Genomic DNA, 25,572 nt, shown 5'->3' with positions numbered 1-25,572 from the left:
ACACAATATAAATAAACATAGAGATTATAAATAAGGTGTTAAGAGTGGGTAGAGATCATTTATTTTATGCATATATATAGACTGAATATGGACCATATTCTATTTTTAAAAAATATCATTATAAATGGAGCAGATGGAGTACATCACTTGAGTGAAGTTCGATTGAATAGATATTTGATTGAATAGATATTTAATTTGCTATTCAATTATTTGACCAATTTTAAATTTGAAACATAATAAATGGTTGGCTCCATATTTATATACCATATACATTTCAAGCTTCAAATAAATTACTTCGTCTGTCTTATAACCTTGACCTTTTTTTTAATTGTTTCGATAATATTGATCTGTTTTTATTTTGAGACATAATTATTTTTTAATAAAAATTTATTAAATATGTGGGTCATCATTATTATTAAAAAGTCAAATAATTTTAATAAGGAAACAACTTTAATAAATAATTATCAAATTATAATTTTTTTTAGCTATATAATTATTTTTTCTTAAATATGTGGATCATTACTTTTATTTCATTAATTTATTTTTTAAATATTCGTGCTCAATAGGAATTGGTTAAGATTATTGGACGAGGAGGATAATAATGGAAGTATATGTATGCGAAACCAATCAAATCAGTGGACCAAGAACATAGAACTTTCAGTAAAGATGTATGCAAAAAAGTTATAATTACAATAACAATTAATAAATGTTGGACAGATGTAAAAGACAAAAATCCCCGCAGAAAGAAAATGAAATGCACATGTAAGAACGAAATATATATTCCTTTCCCCACCAAATTAATTATTCGCATAGCAGAATTTATACTAACAAACTGTCTTGAAAACATACAGTACTAATTTTCAATCACTTTTTCCTTAAAAAAAAAATCATTCACTTTTTCTTTGAAATTTGTTACTTTATTTTTTCCTTTTCTCTATTACTCATTAAACAAAATTATTCTATTCGTTTCATTTATCTTCGTACGTTTGCTTTTGGCACAAAAATTAAAAATAAACAATTAAAATATAAATTGGATAGGAACTATTTATTTTGCACAAAATTTTCTGTACACCTGAATGTACGGTACACCATGATTGTACCCGACCCGAATCTGACCTAATTGAACTATTCTACTATAATGTCAAGTGTTAGTGTCATTTATAAAACAAAATAATATTAGTGGTATTTTTGAAATAGTGTCATTTGTAAAACTAAATAGTGTTAGCGTTATTTCCAAATCATGTTAGTGTTAGTGTAATTTCAAGAAAAAATGGGTCAGTATAGTCCAATTGGGTCAAGATCCAGGTCGAGTACAATCCGAGTGTACATGAGACCATCTCTTTATTTTTTTTGTGTAAAAATGGTAGGGATCATATGCTATTTTTGAAAAATGTCGTTAAAAATGGCACAAGCTAAAAATGAAAGCATAATTTTATTTGAAAAGACATTCCTGCCCTCAATGTAAACTTTTTGTCGCTGAACGGATTCATCAAGAAATCAGAATCTCAGCGCTTTTTCTTCAGGCTTCAATGGAAGTCGTAACCGAAAACGAAGCCCCGACCCGAATCCGACCGGGTCAAAGCAACGAAATCGGGCGGGTACGCGGCCTCGATTCCTCGGACAAGACAATCTCTCGGCGCCACCTATCGCTCTCTGTCGCCGGAGCCATGAACGACGAAGAAACCCGCCTGCAATTCGAAGTCCTCGGAAGAAATCCGATCTACGTACACAGAGATAACGAACTCAAGATTTTCCGGAGGTTCGAAAAGGGCGAGATGAGAAATGGCGACATGCTCTGCGTTTCCGGAAAGAATCCCGTTTGGTACTCGGTGAGAAGAATTGAAGATGGCGAGGAAGGTGTTCGACGAAATGTCGCAGAGAGCGAATTGGCTGGGGAAATGGAGAGTGATTTTGGGTTTAAGGGAGTTGACGATTTGGACCAAGTGGGTTTCGATATTTCGTGTCTGGATCCTGTAAAAGGTTTGTTCGTTTTCCATGAATTAAATGCCTATTTAATTTAGTTGTGTTGAAATAGTTGATTGTTGAATAGTAGCTTAATTGATGATTGATGTAGCTTAATTGATGATTGATGTTGGATGTTTGATGTGAACTGTCAAAGCTTGTTGATTGAGTGATTTAGCTCATTTGGTTGCAGAATTTGGTTTTGTGGTTGAAGGGCACGAGTTTGACACCTATCCCAAGAAAATGATGCGTGATATGAAGAATTGGGATTGGTTTCTTGAGGAAGAAGGGGGAAATGGAGAAGATGATGAGGGGAAGAAAGTGAAGGGAAAGAGGAAGAGAGGAGGAGAGAATGATGATGATGATGATGAGTGGAGTGGGGAAAGTGAAGATGAGAGGGTGTTGATTGACAAATCAAAAAAGGTGGCAAGGGCAAAATACGTGACAAGGTCCAAGGATCATGGCAAGCCGAGTAAGATGAGCTCAAGAAGAACGGAGAATAGGGTTGTTGACGATGAAGATGAGGACGATGAGGATGAGGATGAAGATGAAGATGACGAGACATTAGGGGGCTTCGTCGCGGATGATGAAAATTTGGAGGAGGAGGAAGAAGGTAAGTTGGAGGAGGAAGAAGATTTTGAAGATGATGATGAGGATGAAGATGAATGACACGATCATATATGATAATACAAGGATTTTGAGCTCTTAGGAGTTGAATATCTATTAGTTGCTTTCTAGGTGGATTGAACATATTGTAGTGCGAGCTTTAACTTGTTTATACGTTGTGAACATCGTGTTGTACATTTTTGTTATAAGTTTGACCTTATAGAGCTAGAGATATGTATGTTGCATATGATTTAGACATTACTTTCATCTGCATTCATAGATTAGAAAATTTCCTCTGACATAATTTTTGTAGTATTATGTTATGTTTGATTTGATGGTACCATCCAAACTAAAATTTGAAAACTTTCAAAGTAGATTTCCTATTGCAGTATACATATATAATAGTAAGGGATACTATCGGATACACAATAAAAACTAGTAGTAATATACTACTCCCTCCGTCCCAATAATGTTGTCCCATTTCTTTTGGGCACGGAGATTAAGGAGTGTAAAATTAGTGTGGTAAAATAGAGGTCCCACATGTTCAAGAAAAAGTAAGTATAGCTTAACCCCTTCCCAAACATGTGTCTCTCTCGGCGGCCGGCGACACCAAACACTAAGCAGAAGCTCCGCGGCCGGCGAGAAACATGAATTCAAGGAACGCAGCAAATTCATAGCTTAACCTCCTCCTAATTCGTGTGTTGAGAAACATGAATTCAACAAAAAATAAATTCAAGAAACGCAACAAATTCAGCAAATTCAGCAGCAAGATTTTTTATTTCCGGCGAGAAACATGAATTCAACAAAAATAAATTCAAGGAGAACTAATCAACACTGCAAATTCAGTAAACAAGAAAAAGAAAACCAATTCAAGAAATGCAGTAAATTCAAGAACAGAAAAACAAAATCCCTAATTTATATCCCCTTCTATCCCTCTTCTTTAGTTCCTAAATTCCAGACAAGATTCGCCACTCACCACCACTTCTGAGAAAAATAGAGTAGGAGAGGCGAAGCACCATGAATGGTGGAGGAGAGAAGAGGCGACTTGACGGCGAGAGGCGGCGTGAGAAGAGGGGCAAGAGGCGGAGGGCGCTCTCCACTGTCACTACAACGAGTCCGACAAGCCCTAATTTCTGGGGGAGCGGATTTACAGAGGGGGAAGGCCGGAGGCGGCGGCGGCGGCTGAACAGATGGGGAAGAGGGAGGCGGCGCCCACGGAACAGAGGGGAAGCGGATTTACAGATGGGGAAGGTGGGAGGCGGCGCCGGTGGAACAGAGGGGAAGCAGATTTACAGTTGGGGAAGGTGGGAGGCGGCGCCGGCGGAACAGAGGGGCAGCGGCGCCGGTGGATTTGCAGAGGGAAATGGTGGAGTTAGAGAGGGAGAATGGGGGAGATGGTATGGAGCGAGAAAGAACGAGTAGATATGAATTAGAGAGAGAGATAAATTAGGGTTTAGAGGGGGAATTAATTAGGATAGTGTTTAATTAGAAATTAATTAGTTCCTAAAATTTTCCAAAAAAAGAAATGAGACAAGATTATTGGGACAACCCATAAAGGAAAGTGGGACAAGATTATTGGGACGGAGGGAGTAATATGTTTCCAATATCATTCTCAAAAAAAAAAATATGTTTCCAATATAGAAATATAAGAGATGGTGTTAATATATTTTATGAAGTCTTCTTATATCGAGCAATAAAGAAGAAAGAAAGTATCATTAATGTTTCCAATCGAATAGCTTATTAATAATCTTAAACGACAAATAACAAAGCATAAGTAATTAAGAAATTAATGAAATCTGAATGTGGAAATATAGGCACCGCCTTGTTTCTTTCTACACCAGCTGTGAATCTGTCTCTCTCCCTCTCCTATCTCCTTTTCAACTGACTTCTTTCATAATTCCAGAAGTTTCCTTTATGCGACGATGAGTGTGGCTGTGAAACATAAGAAAACACGACACCACCTTCCTCTCAACTCTCTCTCTCCCTCTCCCACCTCTCATCTCTTTATCATGTGAACAATGAACTAGTATAAGTTTTAAGCTTATATAGAGCTAGGTGTGTTGCAGTAATCTTATAATTTAAGCATCATATTTTTGTCGACAAAAAAATTGAAGGAGAACAACCGGTAGTATATGGATATTCTATTTCATGTAGGAATTATAGGGGTTGGTTTTTAAGAGAACTACATTTTGTACGAGAACGTGAGAATATTACATTGAAACTAATTTTACTGAAAAAATGAATTTTTTGCCCCTCAGGAATTGGAACCCAGGTAGTAAGTGCATTCATTCATCTATGAAAGTCATCCTAAATCTTGGCGCTTACAATAATTTTTTATGCATATAATTTAATTTTACAGTTATATATTTATTTATTTTTTCTTATGTATTTTGATATGTATAGATAGTTAATTTATATGTACTATGATTGTAATTATTATGTGTTTATCTAGAAGCTTTCTTGTTCTTACCAACTTTTTTTATTTTATTTGAATATTGTTTTATAAAAAATGCGAATTGTATTTTATTGCAGCTAGTGTACTAAATTTTACTTCAGTTTGAACTGCAATTTGTTGCACAAGATGATGCATTTTTTTTTGAATAAATATATAATACAAACTAACGTATAAGTTAATTTTATGGTAAACTAGAATTTAAACCAGTATGAAAATTTGGTTTTGAAACAAAAGAAATGCATTGGTTTTCCAAATTACTTTTTTTTAAAAAAGCGGAATGGGTGGAACATATTAATCATCTGACATCGTCAACAATTACATCATGCATGAAACCAGTAAATAAGTCGTCTTAACCGTGCTCGGCTCAAACTTCCAACACAGCTCATCAACATCCCCGCATTCACCCACAGGAGTGCACTTTGATTATTGATATAATACTTATAAAAGTAAAATAATTAATATTGTCAAAATCTAAATAATTATTGTGAGGTTGGCCCATTTCTCATTCCCTTCTCCCTTTCTTTTTCTTTTTGGGTCTGGGCCAACTTCAGGGCCCAGAACCGAGCCCACCCCCAAACCCTAGCCCACTCCTCACTCAGATATACCCCACCCCAGGTTCTCTCTCTCTCACTTTCACTCAGCGCCGCTCTCTCTCTCAAACCCTAATCCCTCTCTCTCCCTGACTCTCCATCTCCTCCGCCGCTCCACCGCCCATCCCCTCGGTTCCTCCATCACCATTACTGCTCCCTACTCCTTACTGCTATCCAGCTCCCCCCTCTTCCCCTTATATCTATGATACTCTCTCATACGCTGGGGATAACGTATTATCAAGAAGTGAAGGGCTCTGCTATTCCTTTCAAGTGTGTTTGTTCATTGGATAATACGGGATTCCCTGCGTGGGTGGTGGTATCACCGGGCTTTCCAGACCATCGGAGCCCTGTTTGGTGGTCACCTGAGAAGATCTGAGCTGCCGGAGTTCTGACCTTGGCTCCTGCTGTTGGTGGCTCTGTTGAGATCTGAGAAGCTGCTCCATCGTCCATACCTTGCCTTTGATCATTCAGCTGCCGGAAGGGTTGCTGAGTTTAAGGGGGAAAATCTGAGCCCCTGTGTCCCGAGGACACCTTTTCCCTCGACTGAAACCCTAACTTCTTTTCTCTTCTTTCTTAGTCCCTTGTTTCTTTTTACTCCTTTAGTTCTCTTTTGTGCAGATTGCAGAAAAAGGAAGGAGGAGTTGAAGGACTGAAGAACAGAAGAAGAGTAGAGGTAAAGCTCTGAAGAAGAAGAAGAAGAAGACGAAGAGTCAAGTGCCTGAGCACGAAGTGAGAAGGACCGGAGGTTCGAGAAACAAGAGGAGTAATCCCGGCAAGGCGAAGATACCCTACAATTATATTTTGAAAATTCAATATAATCCATGTATAAAAACTCTTAATTTCTTGAAAACAATCAACACTTTCATGCATCGTTCACCACATGTCGTTCACGTTTTATATATTTTATTCCGCATATTGTTTGTCCATATCGTTATAGTTTGTGCAATCAGTATCACCTATTAAATTGATACAAGTTCAAATAATTAATATAGATAGTGGTTGAATAAAACCTTCTTATTATATGATAATTATGATTATGATGAGAACACCTGCCTTCTATCTATAAATTAATTATGATTCAATGCAAATACTTTTTAAGATACACTGCAAGATATAGTTTTCACCATATTATACAATAAAAACCTTCAAGTCTTTAAAAGACTATACTCGTGCAATCATATTATACAAGAAATGCAACTTGAAAAACTTATACTTCATCCGTTTTCTAAAATTACGCCATTTATTTTATTTTTGGTTTGGCACGTAATTGGACAATTTTCTATTTGTGAGCATTACCTTACACATAATTGGACGATTTTACCCTTATAATTTACACTAATTTATTTATAATTTTTTTTTGAAACGCTAGTTTACCCATAGTTAGATTAACAATACCCTCAATATGAAATTATTTATCTATTACCAATACATTAAATAATTTTTTATTAAAACTCATGTTAGAAGATTTGCATAATTTTAAGGGACATATCAAGTATAATATACAAATTGACATATTTAACCTGTAATATAAATATTGCACATACAAAATCTTATGAGTTAAATTTTCTACTATTTAAATTAGTAATGCAATAAAACTTTTAATGATTTATTTAAATTTTTGATAAATAAATATGCAAAAACTTCACCCGATAATTTAAATATCTAGGCCTGCCTATATAAAGAGATGCTCATTGGGCCCGAAATAATGGCCCAAAACCAATTTAGAATATATTTACAAGCCCGTTCCAGTCCAAAAAATCATACGTTGTCGTTTCTGGATATTTTACGTTGCAAAATCCCCTAGAAGAAAGTTCCGTCTTCAGACAACCAAATTCTCTAATCACGAAGGGGGCAAAAGCTAGGGTTTCACATTCCTCAACAAATTTAATTCGGCAGCTCAGCCTCTGAATCGTCACCTTACCGAAAATTGTGGCTAGCTATAAGTTTAGGTGATTTTTTGTCATCAAATTTTAGGGTTTAATTTCGCAAGTTGCGCCAGAGAACGCTGCAATGATTTCTATTTTTGCAGGTGCTTCCTTTTCTTATCGTGGTAGGTAGAACCATCAGCGATGGATTACAGCGGCGCTCCACGGAACGGTGCCGGTTATGGCGAAGAGCCGCCGCATTATGGAGGAATTTATGAAGCAGAAGGGGGAAACTACGGTTCGAATGATAATATAGATGTTAGTACAAGATTAAAGCATGATTCTTCGTCGTCTGAAGGGTTAGTTTGTGTTAGTTTAGCTTGTGTTGTAGGTCTGTTGTTAGATTGAATTATTTGATTAGTTTAGTGTGTGTGTTGTGTGGGGGAGATTTATTGGTTTGGGTTTGAACCCGAAGAAAAATATTGAGGGATGTGGAAAATTTGTTGTAATTATTGGTTTTCTTGTTTCTGTGTTTTTATAGAAAGCTTTTCGTTGGAGGCATTGCTTGGGAGACGCCAAAAGGTACTCTTTTTATTTTCTTATAAATAGATTATTCTAGCTGAATGAATTGAAAATTTCATGGTGTATATGAATTGTGTAGTTTCTGTGACTTTGGTTTTTCTTGATGAGAGATTCTTTGATTTTTTCCCCCTTCTTCTTCGAGTGCAGTATCTTACTATGCTTTGTTTCCTTTCTTGTGTAAATGGTTATTCTATTTGCGTTGGTGGTATCTCTTTCAGAGTGCCCATTTCCATTATATGGATGAATTGAATTTATAATGTATTATCATAATTTGGCGACTTCCATGTGTGGACTGTGGGTTCTATGTCATTTTGTTTAATTGTGCAACTGGTAAATTGGTTATTTCATTTGCATTTGGTATCTATACTTGAGCACATGTGCCAATTATCAGTATGCATTTGTCCTTGTTTATTCTTCACTCATGATCATCAGTTTTCAATGTCAAAGCAAACTTTATTTTCAATACGTGAGGAATTTATTGATGGCTTGTTATGCATTTGGTCATCAATTTTGAGTGACATATACAGTCTGAAGTGATATCTGGTGAGAGTTATTTATGCTTACACAACCTTGGTCCTCTCTTCTCCAGAATCACTGAGCTTGTACTTCAGTAGATATGGAGAAATTACAAATTGTGTCATAATGTATGATAAAACCTCTGGGAGACCACGGGGTTTTGGATTTGTGACATTTGCGGATCCGGAGGTTGCTGAAAAGGTTTTAGAGGAAAACCATGTAATTGATGGAAGAGCGGTAAGAATCATTTTTCAGCATGGTGTCAAGATTTTGTGGTTAATGGATTAGAATCTCACTCAGAACTCATACTTGCATCTTGGATGTCAGGTAGAAGTAAAGAGAACTGTTCCCAGAGAGAATGTGCAAGTTCGTGGTGGAGGTTCAGGGACAAAGAAAATTTTTGTGGGCGGTCTTCCAGTGACACTGACTGAAGGTATCACCTCTAACCTCCCATTATTCATTTTGATCATATGACGAATACAACTTTTCTATTTGGCAACTACTTCGTAACATTCCACATTGGATTTCACAGATGATTTGAGAGAGTACTTTTCTTCTTATGGTAATGTTGTTGGCCACCAAATTATGCTGGATCGAGAGACTGGTCGATCTCGTGGCTTTGGCTTTGTAACTTTTGATAGTGAAGACGGTGTTGAAAGAGTACTCTCAAATGGTCGAATGCATGAACTTGGAGGAAAGCAAGTGAGTCAATGACATTATTATAAATGCTATTGCAACATACTAAAGTGACTAAACATTGGTTTTGGAAATTTGCAGGTTGAGATAAAGAGGGCTGAACCAAAAAGATCTGGTTTTGATAATTCGAGTCAAAGCCGGCCTCGCCATGGTGGCAGTAGTTCAAATCCTCCCGGTAACTCTGTTGATGTTTCAGAGGGTTATGCAGGTGGCTATGGTGGTAAGATGGGCGGAGCCTATGGTGGCTACGGTGGTTATGGAAATATGGCTGGGAATTATGCCGGTGGGGCTTTAGGGTTTTATCCAGGGTACGGTGGGTACGGTTATGGTTATGGATCCGGTGGCCCATTCTATAGTGGTGGTGCATATGGTGGTGGCGGATTCGGGGTTCCTGTGGGTTATAACCGAACTGCTGGTTATGGCATGCATAATGGATACAGTGGTGGCGGCGGCGGCGGCGACGATGAAGGCTTTGAAAGCAATGGCAATGATGGAGCGAATGGTGCTGCAAATGGCGCCGGCGGTGAATACGGCGGCGGTAGAGGGTATGGCAACGGTGATGCAAAAAATGGGAGGTTTCATCCCTACCGGAAGTGAGACTAAATATGCAGCTTGATTTCTTGAATGGATATTTGATATTCTACAGATGGTTCTTACTAGAAATGTTCAAATATTTATATTTTGTTGTTTTAAATGTGCTTAAGGGATATTGTTTACATTGTATAAATTGCTGTGTTATATATGTTGAAAAGGGCAACTACATAAAGAACTTTCTAATTAACTTTCTAGGAGTGAGTAACACGGAATAATTAGTATTGAAAGTGGTGAAAATGTGAAAATAAGGGTAAATAGAGTTATAATTGATGAGATATAGTTTTAAAAATAGGTATAAGTTCTTTTTGTAGACGTTTCAAAAAAAAAGAAATAGAATTTTTTTTAATAAACAAAGAGAGTATATATATATATATATATATATAGAAAGGTTAAACAGAGAATGATAAGTATTTAGAGAAAAGAGAATTAATTTGGAGCATTCAATCTTATTAATCCAATGGCCAGATTTGTATACCTTTATTTCCCTTAATTATATCCGAAAAGGACAATTTGGTAATTCCAATTTTGCAGTAACCGTGTAATTCTCTTAATTATAGGTAATTATCTATTTTATTTTGGTAAGATTTGATTATTCCATATCTCTTCAATCTGCATTCACGTATAATTCATAAATTTCGTATCTTTGCAAATTTATGTATATGTATTCACGCTTAATTTAGTCTTGTTAATCCATTTAATTATTTCTGTATCTGTATTAGAAAAATTCAAATATTTTATTTAGTTGTTCGTCAATATTTTTACGCCTGTTCGAAATGCTTTATGTTAAATATTTTATGTTAGTAAGAACATTCAAATAGTTTATTTAGGTGTTCGTAATTGTTTAAAGCATGTTCAAAATATTTTATGTTAAAAATCCGAGAAAAAAAATCAGATTTTATAGCAGAAACGAAAATAAAAGCGATTCGCCGAGAACATAAATGAACAGAACATAATTTATATATGAACAGAACACAATTTATAAATGAACAGATATATTCAAATTTACTGGAGCCATAATATCCCCAAAATTCCAAAATTGCTCATTCAATTTGACGAAAAAGAAAATAGCAGTTCAGATTATTGCCAAAGACTAGATTTTGCGTTTCCAAATTTTTTGAACAAATCAGAGTCGAATCCGCCGCCTCCACCGCTGCCAAACCCTCAAACCCCGATCGACGAAGCCAACCACCTCCAGGTCTGCACAATCCTCTACCAACACCAAAATTCCCCAGACGCAAAGACAAACACCAAAATCATAAATCAATTAAAATATAAAATAGAGATAATTAAAACAACGAGATCTCAATAATCGTCATCTCGCCGTACTCCTTGGTCGGCCGCGCGTCGAATTCGGTCACTCCATCAGCGCTGAATCAGCCGGCAAATTCGCTCCCTATCATCACGTAGCGGCAGAGAGAGGCGAAAGCGCTTCGCTGCGCCGGAAACAACGAGAGAGAGAGAGAGAGAGAGAGAGAGAGAGAGAGAGAGAGAGAGAGGGGAAAAGAAAGACAGAGAGGTGGCTAGGGCATGGTGATGGCTCCGCCAGTGCTGTTCAATCGAGAACAGAGGAAATGGCAGGGGAGCGTGTCCGTGGCGGCAGTGGGAGACAGAAGCACCTCGCCGCGTCGGAAACGGTTTTGAACAAGAGAGAGGCATCGGTGAAGAAAGAGAGAGAGAGATGGCAGAGTTGGAGGTTGTTTCTCAATTGCAGTAAATGTTGGAGTGAGTATCGGTTCTTCCTTTTTTGTTAGTCTACAAAAGTTACTCAAATACCCTTTAGTAATTAGAATGTAATTTTCGGCTGTTTTAATTGATTAAAAAAGCTGTAAATTTTGTTAAATTATAACCGTAAGATCAAGTGGTTTTGATGGAGGAGATTTATTCTCTATTCTCTATAGATAGGGTCATTCTTTGTTTAACTTGACCCTATATATATATATATATATATATATATATATATATATATATATATATATATATATATAGGGTGTGGTTCTAGAGAGAACTACATTATTTGTGAGAACGGGAGAACCATCAAATCTAATGCATTCACTGTAAAAATTAATGCATCCGCTGTTAAAGTTAATGCACTCAAAAAAATAAAAATAAAAAATGCTCCCTTCAGGATTCGAACCCAGGATCTGCATTCATCCAACAAGATGATGCATCCACCGTAGATCTTGATGATCGAATGACTGAAAATGGTTCTCCGGTCTTCTTTTATTTATGGTTCTTTCCCGAACTTCTCCCTATATATATATATATATATATGGTATTATTTTGACTTTTTCTCCACTGAATAACAGTTACATTTAAAGCTTATATTTTATGAAAAATATTTAAATATCCTCTTCTTTTCCTTTGTTTCAGAGATAAGAAATTCACGTACAATTACATCTAAGCCCACTTAAATTCCTTATCGTCTTAATCAATCAAACTTTTCGCAATTAAGCTGAACACAGTTGGTTGAAAAATGACAAATGAATTAGGCTCGAATTTGAAAATAATTTTAATACTATATCTTGATAAGTCGAGCATGAGCTCGTGTTTTCAATAAACTGGAGTGTTTTCAATAAACTCGAGAAGGTTTGGTTTGATGAATGAGATAAATAAGATTGATAGGATCATATGATGATTAAATAATTTATCCAATTTTAGAGTGATAAATAATCATTCAACTGGATAATTAGATTTGGGCCGAACTATCAATTACAGATCAAATTATACAAACCAAACACTTTATTAAACTTAATTATTTTATCAATTGTGACTTATTATTTAAACCAAACTCCTCCTTAATGTATAAATGAATGAACTAGTAACTAGTAAGTTAACAACTCAAATAATATTAATATCGAAAACAACATTATAAGGATTTCAAGCTCATAAAATGATCTTCGACCCAACTCCATAATTTTATCGATCCAAACTTGAGCGTGATCATGCTCGGCTCATTGAGCTCGTGAACATGTTCAAAATTTGTTTGTTTGCGAGTCTGTTCACGAATCTTCAATCGAACCAGTACACGGGCCTTTAACGAATTGAACTCGAACTCGAACTTGAGTATATTGATTAAGATCAAGAGTATATTCTGAATATTTTTCAAGTCTTTCACGAGTTTTTAATAAGCTTGAATTCGAACATCATTTATACAAATATATGATGAATTGAGCTCAAGAATTTAACTATGACATTATTAAGTATCACGTAAATCGAACTTAAGCTTGATAATTAAGTGATGAATCAAATTTAATTAATAAAATAGAAGTTTGAGTGAAGCTCGAACCTACTAGCATTCTACGGTGCTTTTTATTTCCATAAACTCAATTTATAAAATTAACAATCAGACTACATGAAACTATTTTAGGACCAAAATTAAAAGAGACAGTCTCTCATGCAACTGATAAATAAGATTGATATGATCATATGATGATTAAATAATTTATCCAATTTTAGAGTGATAAATAATCATTCAACTGGATAATTAGATTTGGGCCGAACTATCAATTACAGATCAAATTATACAAACCAAACACTTTATTAAACTTAATTATTTTATCAATTGTGACTTATTATTTAAACCAAACTCCTCCTTAATGTATAAATGAATGAACTAGTAACTAGTAAGTTAACAACTCAAATAATATTAATATCGAAAACAACATTATAAGGATTTCAAGCTCATAAAATGATCTTAGACCCAACTCCATAATTTTATCGATCCAAACTTGAGCGTGATCATGCTCGGCTCATTGAACTCGTGAACATGTTCAAAATTTGTTTGTTTGCGAGTCTGTTCACGAATCTTCAATCGAACCAGTACACGGGCCTTTAACGAATTGAACTCGAACTCGAACTTGAGTATATTGATTAAGATCAAGAGTATATTCTGAATATTTTTCAAGTCTTTCACGAGTTTTTAATAAGCTTGAATTCGAACATCATTTATACAAATATCTGACGAATTGAGCTCAAGATTTTAACTATGACATTATTAAGTATCACGTAAATCGAACTTAAGCTTGATAATTAAGTGATGAATCAAATTTAATTAATAAAATAGAAGTTTGAGTGAAGCTCGAACCTACTAGCATTCTACTGTGCTTTTTATTTCCATAAACTCAATTTATAAAATTAACAATCAGACTGCATGAAACTATTTTAGGACCAAAATTAAAAGAGACAGTCTCTCATGCAACTGATTTCTGAATGACACTACTATTTGTATGTTGAAATAGCGTCATTCAAGTGTCATTTTCCGAATAAAGTAGTGTCATCCTGGAAATTAGTTGCACGGTGCAACCGATTGCACAAGAGTATTTGTGAAATTAAAATAGTTTACCCGAATTTAGTTATTTTATAGCCTATTAAAACGAAAATGATTTATACGCCCATTATCTATCCAGATTGTGAGACCTTTATATACCACTTCTGACTGACCATCCATGGATGCCAGTTCACCGATTTTTGCGCTTTACGCGCAACGAATAACTATTTCTTGTCCATAAACTTTCAATTTACGGGTATAAACTGACAAAAGGTTCAAGATTTCGAAAAGGGATGGCCAAGATTCTGATGGTGAGGGCCAGTTGCAGCAGTAACCATTATCTACCCTATGCTGCACTTCTCTCTCCACAAAAAGCCATGGTTATGTGCTCAAGTTTTTCCCCAGTCCAATTTGGGGCTAAGCCCATTTCTTGCTCTCCCATTAAACCCCATTTCTGTATTAAAGTTAAGGGCTTCTCTTCTCAAGAATCCAATTCACCTACCAAAGGTACTTGTGGGTATGTGTGTTTTAATAGTTAGCCCTCTTGTTTGATAAGCTTTAGTTAACTTTGAGGAATTTTTTGGTGGGTTTTGTGTTATGTTGTGTGCATTGCTAGCTTGCTGTTACATTGTTGAGACCTCCTGAGGTTAATGTATGTATGTAATTGTGTTTTATGTGTGAGTTTGTGTGTGTGTGTGTGTGTTTGTGTGAAATACATTCTTGTTTGATGGGCTTTCTTGATGTTTGATTGACCATTTTCTCTTGTGTCTTTTGTTTTGGGGAGTGAATTGAGAACTTATAATCTTGACTCTTGCAGGTTTTTACCTTTACTTATTGAATTTATGGAAATTAAATTTTCACAGTTCATAGCAGCATTTAGTCTTTGTAAATGAATTGGAAGCCCCTGTTTGATCATGATCAACTTTTTCATTTGATAGCTGTAGTTTGTGCATCTAATTGAAATATTTTCAATCATGATCAAGACATATTTGAAAGATTTCGAAATTCAGATTTTTATCTCAAAATTGTTGCTTGCATTTCGTATTTTTTTACTTTGGATCATGTTTTCTGGCTCTAGAGCCATGTGCTATAATATCCAGATGTTATGATACTATCATTGGTCTTGTTCATTAAAGATCTAGTTTCGAAGGTTCTTTCCTATTTCATCTAGAGTGATAGATGCCAGTATTTACTTAAGTGGATAATTTCAGTCTTCCATATCATATGTGAATGTTCCAAGTGAATTTGAGCATTCAGAAAGTTGAAGATATGTTGCTACAACAAAGACTGATAAATTTTGTGTTCAAACAGATGAGCTCCCTACTCGAGTTGGTTTTTTGGGCCTCGGAATTATGGGTTCTCCAATGGCGCAAAATCTCATAAAAGCAGGGTTAGGATTCAGTGTATTTTAGTAGTTGAGTTCAGATTACTGCTTGCGAAATTTCTTGTTTATGCTAGGTCTATTATGATTGTTTATTACATTGTAAGCTTTAAACTTAATATACTTTGTTCACTTCTTTCGATTCAACAACTTGTTGCTGATGGATATGTGATGCAGATGTGATGTCACTGTTTGGAACCGAACGAAAAGCAAATGCGACCCTCTTATCTCCTTGGGTGCAAAGTAAGTTCATGATCAAAACTTATAGGAGCAAATTTTTTTCTCCTTTTAGAATGTCAAAAAATTAGTTTTTTGAGGGGAAGTATGTTATGTTGTTAAGTCATTGCTCGCCAATTTTTTGGGTGTTCAAGTCCGTTGGATAATATTTCAGAAGATATACTAAATACGAGACAGTACTTCACAGGCTTGTATTGCTCATGTTAGGGTGCTTAAAGATTGTTTGTCGTGCGCTATCATTTCTAATTTTCTTACAAAGGAAGCCTTTGATGCAGATATAAACCCTCACCCGAGGAAGTAGCTGCCTCTTGTGATGTCACATTTGCCATGCTTGCTGATCCCGAAAGTGCAGTGAGTATACATGCTGTTGAGGATATAATTGTGTTTCTCTAGCAGTCCGAGCTCGTTGAGTTTCATTTTTTCTTTTCAGGTCGATGTAGCATGTGGGAAGCAAGGGGCAGCAAGTGGTATGAGTCCCGGAAAAGGGTACGGATTTTTTTTCTTTAAAAGAAATTGTGTGCAACTTTAAACTTCTCATTAAACATTTCTGCAGTTATGTAGACGTCTCCACCGTTGATGGCCCCACTTCCAAATTGATCAGTGCACGCATAAAATCTACTGGAGCTCTATTTTTGGAGGTTAATTGGTTGATGTATTTATCTAAATGCAAAGGAAGGGAGTTATCATCTGAGTGTTAATGAGAAACGCATGTTCTCCTTTGTCTCGACAGGCTCCAGTTTCAGGCTCGAAAAAGCCAGCTGAAGATGGAAAACTAATTTTTCTCACTGCTGGTAAAGAATCCTGCTTCACTTTATCCGAAAATCAAGTACATTTCCGATTTTGTCCAAGAAAATTGTTTTACACAGCTTGCATAAAGCGAAACTCTGTCTTTCAGGTGACAAATCTCTCTATGAAATAGCTGCCCCGTATTTAGACCTCATGGGAAAGGTGATTCCTCGACTTTTCTCTTTACCAAAATCGTGGTGATCTCTTGTGTTTTCACATGTTTTCACAATTGCTCTAGTCAAGATTTTACCTTGGCGATGTTGGCAATGGAGCTGCAATGAAGCTCGTCGTCAACATGATTATGGGAAGGTTCCGTGGCTTCTAAAACCTTTATAATTCTTCTCTTTTGGGGCATACGCCTCTTCTTGATCACAAAATCCTGATTGTTTTAGCATGATTTGCAGTATGATGGCCTCATTTTCCGAAGGATTGCTCCTTAGTGAGAAAGTAGGCCTTGATCCTAGCGTGCTTGTTGAGGTACGCCTTTCTGAAATCAAACATATAGTAATATGAATTGAGGGAGTGTTGTATCAGATTGGAGTCAATTGCCACAAAAATACCAAGAAAATTGTGAATATCGAGCTTTGATCCAAATATGGGTGCAACATTCAGTAGAAAAGATGATGATACATGGCATACGGTGGTGTTTTGTTGTGCAGGTAATCTCTGAGGGTGCCATCAGTGCGCCGATGTACTCCATGAAAGGTCCTTCAATGGTGAAGTCGCTCTACCCAACTGCATTTCCACTCAAGCATCAGCAGAAGGTATGCTAATACCCAATAACATCTTGTTGGGGAAGTTGTTTTTCATTGTGTAATAACAGAGAAAGAAACATCTGCAGGATCTTAGACTCGCTCTAGGGCTGGCTGAGTCGGTTTCTCAGGCGACTCCGGTTGCAGCAGCAGCGAACGAGCTCTACAAAGTGGCCAAATCTCAAGGACTAAGTGATGATGATTTCTCAGCAGTGATTGAAGCGTTGAAACCCAACCTCAAACAAACATCTTAGGATGCTGTGATTCATTTTGTTAGCTCCTTTCTAATGCTACACATAGGCCAAATTATAATTTTAAATATAAGAGCTTTTCTCGTTCAATATTACGAATTCGAATTATAATAATCTTTTTTTTTGTTTACTCCGTTCTAGGAAAATCAAATATTGTGAAATACTGCAATAATTCCAAATTGAATGACATTCTTCTTTGTTTTGGGACGGGCCTTTTCGAGTTTTCATAAATTTAAATGTAGTAGTTGCTAGAGTTTTATTATAGCGTTGAATGTGTAGCATTCAAGTTTAGGGAGTGACTTGTTAATTTGCTCTCAGTTATTCACGTTGGTGGAGGTTTGGGAAGATATAGAGGCTATGGAGTGAGTTGTTAATTTGATCTCAGTTATTCACGTTGGTGGAGGTTTGGGAAGATATAGAGGCTCGCGTGTAAATCTTTTGTATATCTTATCATTACTAGTGGATAATTTACCATGGGCGTGGCCCCCAGACGTATGTGTTTTATTACAGAACTGGGTTATCAACTTTGGTGTTCTTGTGTTCGGTTGCATCAATCTCTCTATCAATTTTAATTTTTGGGTGTGCGAGTTTAAATGTGTTTGGATAGGTGAAACTTTCAGTAGTCATTATTGTAATTGATTTCAATCAAAATAGTGCATTTTTAATTCTGATATTTGAGAGTTGTCTTGAAGAAAATTCCAATCTTTACAGAGGATCATATGAATTACCCCTAAAAAATGAAAAAGATAAATTGAATCACATTCTTAATAGTCAAAATAATATTGTGCAAATACTATGTGATACATTTTATTTAAATTAGCCATTTTAAGTAATTTATTAGTACTTCTTTCTTATGGAAACAAAAGAATTCATGTCTTTAATTAATTATAAACTTTTTTACTTAATTTCGATATTTATACTGAAAATATTTGTAATTGTTCGTGTGTTTTTGAAAAAAAAAAACTTGTGCACAATATATTATCTCCGGTCTAAGTTCTCTATGTTCTGAGAATCAATATATTTATGTTTCACTTTAAAAAAGAAAAAAAAAACGAAGAAGATGAAAAACACAAATACACTCAATATTATTGTTTTAACTTTAATTGTTCGTTAGGGTTTAACAGTCACTCTGTCTCCACTGCTCCAATCATCCCAAAATGGCTTCCTCCAAATCCCTAATTCGTGCTGGGGCTTCAATGGCGACGCGGTTCCTCAGTCGGGCTTTCCACACAAGCCCGAATCCTTTTCTTTCTGCGAAGCACGAATTGATAGCGGCCCCCAAATTGCTCCCCTCTCTGTTTAGTCCTCAGTCTCAGAAATTGGCGCCTTTTTACTCCCCGCAGCCTCAGAACGACGTCGAGTCGATCAGAAAGCTCAACTCCGAAGGATTCCTCTACCCTTCTGGCCTCCCTTCTCTCCCCTTCTTGCTGCCCGAAGGTAAATTCCATTTCATTGAGTTTTTTATGATTCAAGTCTTTCTTTTCAAATTTTGTTTTGTATTGTTTGCTATTAGGAAATTCGAGCTTGCTTCTAGTTGTTTTTTGTGCTGTTCTTTCGTAGAACTTTAATGTGATTGCAATTTAGACTGCATATAGTTCCAACTGTAATTGTGGAAGCTCCAGTAGATTTAAACTACATTTTTTATGTTCACTATTTCATCATTACGTTCTTCTTTTTATATCATAGTGGTTAACAATGTGAAACTTTGTTGATTTTGGGAGTAAGATTAAGTAGATCTTGTGATAATCAGGTATAATGCTAGACTAGGGCGATAGATAGTTGCTAGGTGCGTGCTGTTGCCGGCTTCAATGCCTTTGGCTGAAATATGAGAGTGATCAAGGACTTGTAATTCTGAGGAGGGCTGTCTTGACAATTTTAGTCTCTGAATTTTGATATTTGTGGTCACTGCCCTCTGATTTCTTACGTATTGTAATATGAACTCAGTAAAGTTTGTGGACATGTAGTACTATATATCTGATTCATAATTGTGAGCAATTTGCTGTGTGTTTTATTCACATAGTTGAACTTTAGAATCCACCCACCCACTTATATAGTTATCGACATGCCATCTAAGATTAATTCACGTTATCTTTTTGTAGCTAATGTTTTCCTATTTCACATGGGTATGCTTATCATTTTTTGGAATAGCACTCAGAGCTTTGCCCTTCGTCTGAATTTGCATACTCTTATGATTTTGAAGGTCCTAATGCTTGCTAAGATTTCTCCTGAGTCTTATGGCGATGTTGCCATATATAAATGTTAGATTTACATTTGGCCACGATACCCTTTATATCTTTCTGTCTATAACGAATATGGAATGGAGGGTCATAAGCATCTCCACATATATGCAACTTTGTGGAACAAGGCACTAATCTACAAGTCTAGGATTCACGGGTGTGACAAAAACCACCTCAATACTGTCTTAGGTATCTGAATTGGATCTACTGCCTTAGGATTCGCCAGTGTGACCAAGTCTTATCAACAGAACTCACGGCCTGTCAGGTCAAATTACTCAGCTTGTGTTGTTAACACCCCTCCCCACAGCAGTAGTGGGAAGGGGTGTTAACAGAAGCTGTGTATTGCTCGTTGTAATAGGATCAGTACAATCAGGGACGGAGGGAGAGAGGGGCGCGCGCCCAGGGGGGGGGGGGGTGCATTGGGATCCACTAGGATTTGAAAAAAAAAGGAGGTATTTAAAAAGAGCTAATAAATTCCTCATTGCTGTCAATAATTTTATTTAACAAATCATATCTTTATATTAATTGATCATTTATAACATCAAAACTATTATTTGTTATTAAATTAAAATAATTTTATTTTAGTTAGATCTCTGCTTCAATTAATTATGATTGTATTAAATTATTAAAGCGCATTTAATTCTTTGAAATGTGAATATTAAAGCAAATTAGAGATACAAATTGAATTATGAATAATTGATTATTAGTCATATTGATAGTTTATTGTAAATATAGCTTCCACAAAATCTTCCTAGCTTAAGTTATACGTACCTTGTCCATTTTTCTTCGATGGATCGCATCTATAACAAAATATCCCATGTTATGGCTTCGACTTCATCGATTCATATTTTTCTTTTATTGTTGTAACATAATTAATAAAGATTATGATGGCATTAAAATTACTATTAACTTCTAATTTTATATTAAAGTTCTACTGTTCTAGTTATTACTTTTTAATATTATTAGTTGAACCCCCTGACAATTTATTCTGGCTACGCCACTGAGTACAATATAGATTTACTGCTGTCTGAACTCTGAAAAATGTTGCCAAATAAGGTTTCCACTGCTAACCTAGGAGGGATACTTGCATTTATCTTTGGTAACAGCTTGGCAAATACAGGTCAGCCCTCAATTCTGTCTAGCTTGCAGCATCTTTTATCATGGCATGTGTGATTTAGGATGTTATAATATATATTTTGGGCGACTGATGAGTAATAGAGAGTGTTGCGGCTGTTGCCTCAAGAGTTAGGTACTAATGATCCACAGGAGAAAATGTTAGAAATTACTGTTTTTTGCAAGTTGAGAGTTGTCGAGACTAAAATTGCCACCACATGTAAATAAATGACTAAAGATCCACGCCTCCTTATTTGTGGGATTAATTTGGCAATGGGTTTCATATAGTAAGGTGGGGCAGCACTGAAAAATTTCGTTGGCAGATGTATCAAAGTAATTGGTCTGGCATGTCCTAAATCAAAGAACAATGGTATTGGCCAAAAAGTGTTCCTAGATGATTGTGGGACCAGTAACCCGGTTTTATCTGGCTGTATACGGCGTGGTCTTAATAGTCAAACCAGAAGATGAGCGTGTTGTGACGTTAGGTCATAAATACATGATCTTGGATTGTCGGTTGCAAACTTTTAGCTGGAGCGAGTAATATCCATTAGCATGTAGTCTACTATCATACATCAGTCATACTTTCGCTATCTTTGATGACGGTTGCTAGCGAGAGGTCTGTGGTATATCTCATCAATTCGTTTAATTAAGTTAAAGTTACCATTTGTTCTCCAAATTTTTCTCAGTTACTCCTTTTGGCGTCTGATATATGTTATATTCTTTACGGCTCCTTATAGGTGACGAATCTTCATCAAGTGAGCCTATGCTTTGTCACACGAAGAGGACGTACCAACCAAGCAACATTAGGCGCAAAAGGGTTCATGGATTCTTCGCTAGGTAGAAAATCATCCCCCCCCCCCCCCAAACACAAATGCACTCTATGGTTTGGCCACGTGCATGCATGCACCTGAATGCTAACACTTGCTAAATCAACTCACTCCCTCATGCATCATGTATGTGTGTCTATTTGCGCATAAATTACATGCATGCATTCCATATGTGGATTATGTCGTATATATGCTTCAAGATGTTCATAAAATCTTTATACATGTTTTTTCTTTTTAGTAATAATTCTAAGTATCTCCTCCACATATTTTGACATTAGTTATAGAGATTTTCCCCCCCTGTATTCTAAATTTTCAAAATTGTAGGTTTATTAACTTTTTAATAGTGTGATTGGTGCTCTGCTTCATGTCTGAGTTATTTGTCTAATTTATTACCATGTTAGTATTATATTCATGCAAACTATTATAGTTGTAACTAAGGAAAAAATAACCCATGCTTTGTCACGTACATGATCTGCTCGTGTGACTTCCCAACCCGCCTCTCAAATCTCTCTGATATTCTGTGATAACTGCATCAATCATGTTCGGCGTCCATAGTTAACCCACCCTAAGCTTGCCTCTAGACTGATAGGTTTTCCTTGTCCTGAACAGGAAATCCACCAAAGGTGGCCGGAGAGTCATTTCCCGACGAGTTGCAAAGGGTCGGTATAGAATCACGGCATGATCAAACTTCTAGCAAGTTTCTGGCTGATCTGATCAAATGGCACAGGCATTTTGAGGGGAAAAAACTGAATTGGTGCTCATAGTTGCCTCCAAATTGTTGTTTTTTAGCTCTTACTTATTTTTGTAATGGAGTTTGATTTTGCTAAGTACTGAATTTGATCTGTGTTTGAGATGAGCAATAATTATGTTAGTTCGATAATATTTTAGAAAAAAGTATGGTGATTTAAGTTATGAAGTAATTGATAGCATATTGCATCCAAGAAAATATGTGTTTTGGGGACTTACTATATCTGTCTCTAAACACACACACAGATACAATTGTATTAGAATTGTGCACCTTTATGCCTACACTTTTCACAGAGTCTTACAAAGCAAGAAGCAAAGTCTTTACAGAACAAGTCTGTCAACGTGAGAGAGAGAGAGTAGTAACGTCTTTTGTCTGCATTGAATTTTGATGTAAAAAAATGTTTTGTCTTATTTATGCATATCTGTAAATGCTAGCGTCTGCTAAACACATAGATGAAGCGCTGCAAAATTCGAGAGCAGCCACTTGTGTGATTCAAACATACACGTATATACATCTAACATTTGTATCTGACACATACACACTCGGCCCCACTCTCGCCGGAATCATCGCTTTTTTAAGTTTCTCGCTCAATCAAATTACTTTTTTTCAATCCTTATTTATTAATTCTAAGAAGAACTAAACAACTTTCACATCATTTGTCTAAAATAACACACTTATTCATCGATTCAGCCGTCAAATATCGTTGACCAATAGTGTGTGAATTTATTTATCTTACCCTTAATTATTGCATTAAAACCAAACTATTAAAGAATTTGTATTGAGACAAAAGGAGCAAAATGAGAAATTTGACGTAAGTTTTTAATATATTAGTATTTAATTAAAATGTGTTATCTCCCTTTTGTTTTCCAAAGAGCAAATCGTCTTGAAACAATGCCGTCCATCATACATGTAAAGAATCAGATATTGCTTAATTATTAGTAAATCTTAATACTAGCCTTACTCAAAATATGGTTTTTTTTCTTTACATATTTTAAGAAGTATTTATCCAACAACCTCACATTGAACTGCACTCTTGTAGAGTATAATACGAGGAATAGTTGAATCATTTTTCTGGTTATGTCGTGCCGCAAATCTTTACCACAAAGCATCATATTTATTTCAATAAAAACGTTACATTATTTCATATAGATCGGTATTCGTATTGTTCAAAAGTAGAGTGAAAAGGCCTTCTTGAAAATCATGATATCCTTTCGACTGATATCCAAATTAAATTGCACATATAGATCTTCCTTTACGATTAATTCTGCAAATAATTAAACATATATCTTTAAAATTGAAATGACTGAAATAAAACATTAATTAAAATGAAAAGGGACAGGTGAAGGGATATTCTTACATATATTTATGAACATTTATTAGCGAAAAAGATCGAAATACAAAACTAGAAAGTTTAAGGTTCTTCACTGATCATACACACTCCATTAATACATTAACCACCCAAAAAACCAAACACACATATATATATATATCGTCATGGCTGAGCACCCCAGAAGGAGACAAAAGCAGCATCATCAAAGAAAGAGCCGCCGCCGCTGCAGCTCGAGGCGGCGGAGGAGGTGTCGGAGTCCGGAATGGGCGATTCGAGCTCTGCCACGAGGGCGTCAAGGTAGCGCAAGGGGCTCGGCGGCGCCGCCATGAAACTGGCATCGATCCCAGCAATATCCTCAAAAAACGGTGGCTGCGCAGATGCGGAATTAATGTCAAAGATAGGACAGTTGTTGCAAGATGGAGGTTGGAGATCCCCGGCCATCAAAAGTGAATTAAGGTAGGGGAAGCTTTGAGGAGCGAGAGAGAAAGGCTGCATTAGGGGGTATGATTGGAAGGGTTGGATTAATGGGATTCTGCGATTTGGGATGAAATTGTTCATCAAGATTGATGTTTCAGAGGAGCTGCTGCCGCCGCCGCCAAGATTCACGTTTTCAGACAAACTGTGATGATTTGCATTGGCACTCACGAACTTTTTCTTCACGCTGGAGTTCCAGAAATTCTTCACTTCATTGTCTGTTCTTCCTGGCAGATGCTTAGCAATCTGTGCCCACCTGCAAAAGGTTGGAAAATATTTGATTTTTCTTGCAAATTCTTCAAATCATCAGTGCCCATCTGCAAAAAGTTGACAAAAGATTTGTTTTTTCATGCAAAAGTAGTCATATATATTATTACAAAAATGAAAAAAAATTAAAGTCAGACATATACTTTTAAAACATTGTTTCTTGAAACATCTGTGCCCACCTGCAGAAGCTGATTTTTATTTATTTTTTATTTTTCATGCAAAAACAGTCGGATTATAAACAGAAACAAAAGAAATTTTTTGAAGCAATATGTGCCCATCTTCAAGAAGTTGAGAAAGATTTGATTTTTCATTCAAAAACAGCCAAATAATTATCAAAAAAAGAATGAGTTGAAAATTGAGAGAGATGGTGGTTTTGATTGGTTAATTACTTGTTTCCTAGTACTTTGTGAAGCTCAACAATGATAGTTGCTTCCTGTCTTGAAAAACTCCCTCTCTTGAGATCAGGCCTCAGATAATTTATCCACCTCAATCTGCAGCTCTTCCCACATCTCCGAAGCCCTTCAAAAATATAATAAGAGAATCATGTATGCATGCACCTCTCACTCTCTCTCTCTCTCTCTCATAGTCTCATAGAGTGTTTGTTACCAGCAAGCCTAGGGACTGAGCTCCAGCAGCCATGGCCGAAGGTGGAAATGTAGTTCATGAGCTTCTCATCTTCCTCAGGCGACCACAAACCCCTCTTCACTTTCTGTCTGTTGCAGCATGTGTGGTGATGTCCCATTCCTCTCTCTCTCTCTCTCTCTCTCTCCCTCCGTCTCTGACACAATCTGGCCTCAGAACATCTGCAAGAAAAAACAGAAAAACACACACGCACGCATATGTGTGTGTGGGGAAGGCAGATATCATGAAATCTTGGACAAGTAAGTACTAGCAAGGGAGAAAGAAAATGGTTTTGTGTGATTGCATGAGGATATCATCATATCATATCAAATATCAATGGAGATCGCGAATTTTAATGTTGAGAGAGGTACCGTGATGTCTCTAAGAGGGCCCTTCTCATTCTGCAACGCCTACG

At 36.2% G+C, this 25,572-nt stretch overlaps 5 protein-coding genes across 7 annotated transcripts; 4 read left to right on the top strand and 1 right to left on the bottom strand.

Moving 5' to 3' along the window:
* The first annotated feature begins 1,421 nt into the window (after positions 1–1,421).
* LOC131013150 (protein SQS1) lies at positions 1,422–2,829 on the top strand. Of its 2 annotated transcripts, none has more exons than XM_057941187.1 (2): positions 1,422–1,980; positions 2,177–2,829. In XM_057941187.1, the coding sequence occupies exons 1-2, from the start codon at positions 1,530–1,532 to the stop codon at positions 2,629–2,631; spliced, it is 906 nt and encodes a 301-aa protein (XP_057797170.1). In that variant the 5' UTR covers positions 1,422–1,529; the 3' UTR covers positions 2,632–2,829. The 2 variants fall into 2 exon arrangements, with proteins under 2 accessions (XP_057797170.1, XP_057797169.1); XM_057941186.1 differs by having other exon boundaries at positions 2,156–2,829.
* A 4,546-nt stretch (positions 2,830–7,375) lies between these two features.
* Positions 7,376–10,014, top strand: LOC131013149 (heterogeneous nuclear ribonucleoprotein 1-like). Its single transcript, XM_057941185.1, has 7 exons — positions 7,376–7,562; positions 7,643–7,837; positions 8,020–8,060; positions 8,650–8,813; positions 8,904–9,009; positions 9,109–9,278; positions 9,354–10,014. The coding sequence occupies exons 2-7, from the start codon at positions 7,683–7,685 to the stop codon at positions 9,867–9,869; spliced, it is 1,152 nt and encodes a 383-aa protein (XP_057797168.1). The 5' UTR covers positions 7,376–7,562; positions 7,643–7,682; the 3' UTR covers positions 9,870–10,014.
* A 4,261-nt stretch (positions 10,015–14,275) lies between these two features.
* On the top strand, positions 14,276–17,747 carry LOC131013148 (glyoxylate/succinic semialdehyde reductase 2, chloroplastic). Of its 2 annotated transcripts, none has more exons than XM_057941183.1 (12): positions 14,276–14,640; positions 15,445–15,523; positions 15,692–15,757; positions 16,027–16,102; positions 16,182–16,237; positions 16,305–16,389; positions 16,482–16,542; positions 16,647–16,699; positions 16,776–16,846; positions 16,942–17,014; positions 17,197–17,301; positions 17,379–17,747. In XM_057941183.1, the coding sequence occupies exons 1-12, from the start codon at positions 14,427–14,429 to the stop codon at positions 17,541–17,543; spliced, it is 1,104 nt and encodes a 367-aa protein (XP_057797166.1). In that variant the 5' UTR covers positions 14,276–14,426; the 3' UTR covers positions 17,544–17,747. The 2 variants fall into 2 exon arrangements, with proteins under 2 accessions (XP_057797166.1, XP_057797167.1); XM_057941184.1 differs by having other exon boundaries at positions 14,278–14,650.
* Positions 17,748–18,485: 738 nt separating this feature from the next.
* Positions 18,486–22,685, top strand: LOC131013147 (uncharacterized). Its single transcript, XM_057941181.1, has 3 exons — positions 18,486–18,977; positions 21,628–21,727; positions 22,327–22,685. The coding sequence occupies exons 1-3, from the start codon at positions 18,698–18,700 to the stop codon at positions 22,397–22,399; spliced, it is 453 nt and encodes a 150-aa protein (XP_057797164.1). The 5' UTR covers positions 18,486–18,697; the 3' UTR covers positions 22,400–22,685.
* Positions 22,686–23,815: 1,130 nt separating this feature from the next.
* On the bottom strand, positions 23,816–25,572 carry LOC131013146 (transcription factor MYB26-like). Its single transcript, XM_057941180.1, has 4 exons — positions 25,529–25,572; positions 25,143–25,339; positions 24,926–25,055; positions 23,816–24,525 (listed from the first exon to the last, which is right to left on the bottom strand). The coding sequence occupies exons 1-4, from the start codon at positions 25,555–25,557 to the stop codon at positions 23,958–23,960; spliced, it is 924 nt and encodes a 307-aa protein (XP_057797163.1). The 5' UTR covers positions 25,558–25,572; the 3' UTR covers positions 23,816–23,957.

Source organism: Salvia miltiorrhiza, chromosome 2 (genome assembly GCF_028751815.1).
Source record: "Salvia miltiorrhiza cultivar Shanhuang (shh) chromosome 2, IMPLAD_Smil_shh, whole genome shotgun sequence".
Lineage (NCBI taxonomy): Eukaryota > Viridiplantae > Streptophyta > Magnoliopsida > Lamiales > Lamiaceae > Salvia > Salvia miltiorrhiza.
This window is presented reverse-complemented; position numbering and strand designations above follow the sequence as displayed.

Excerpts from the sequence above, each read along its gene's own strand:
- LOC131013150 (XM_057941186.1), top strand. The coding sequence starts at position 1,530 with ATGGAAGTCGTAACCGAAAACGAAGCCCCGACCCGAATCCGACCGGGT. Across the intron at positions 1,981-2,155 it reads GTGTCTGGATCCTGTAAAAG|AATTTGGTTTTGTGGTTGAA; the intron begins GTTTGTTCGTTT and ends ATTTGGTTGCAG.
- LOC131013149 (XM_057941185.1), top strand. The coding sequence starts at position 7,683 with ATGGATTACAGCGGCGCTCCACGGAACGGTGCCGGTTATGGCGAAGAG. Across the intron at positions 8,814-8,903 it reads ATGTAATTGATGGAAGAGCG|GTAGAAGTAAAGAGAACTGT; the intron begins GTAAGAATCATT and ends CTTGGATGTCAG. Across the intron at positions 9,010-9,108 it reads TCCAGTGACACTGACTGAAG|ATGATTTGAGAGAGTACTTT; the intron begins GTATCACCTCTA and ends TGGATTTCACAG.
- LOC131013148 (XM_057941183.1), top strand. The coding sequence starts at position 14,427 with ATGGCCAAGATTCTGATGGTGAGGGCCAGTTGCAGCAGTAACCATTAT. Across the intron at positions 16,238-16,304 it reads GGTATGAGTCCCGGAAAAGG|TTATGTAGACGTCTCCACCG; the intron begins GTACGGATTTTT and ends ACATTTCTGCAG. Across the intron at positions 16,543-16,646 it reads ACTAATTTTTCTCACTGCTG|GTGACAAATCTCTCTATGAA; the intron begins GTAAAGAATCCT and ends TCTGTCTTTCAG.
- LOC131013147 (XM_057941181.1), top strand. The coding sequence starts at position 18,698 with ATGGCTTCCTCCAAATCCCTAATTCGTGCTGGGGCTTCAATGGCGACG. Across the intron at positions 18,978-21,627 it reads CCCCTTCTTGCTGCCCGAAG|GTGACGAATCTTCATCAAGT; the intron begins GTAAATTCCATT and ends GGCTCCTTATAG. Across the intron at positions 21,728-22,326 it reads GTTCATGGATTCTTCGCTAG|GAAATCCACCAAAGGTGGCC; the intron begins GTAGAAAATCAT and ends TGTCCTGAACAG.
- LOC131013146 (XM_057941180.1), bottom strand. The coding sequence starts at position 25,557 with ATGAGAAGGGCCCTCTTAGAGACATCACG. Across the intron at positions 25,056-25,142 it reads CTCAGTCCCTAGGCTTGCTG|GGCTTCGGAGATGTGGGAAG; the intron begins GTAACAAACACT and ends ATATTTTTGAAG. Across the intron at positions 24,526-24,925 it reads CACAAAGTACTAGGAAACAA|GTGGGCACAGATTGCTAAGC; the intron begins GTAATTAACCAA and ends AACCTTTTGCAG.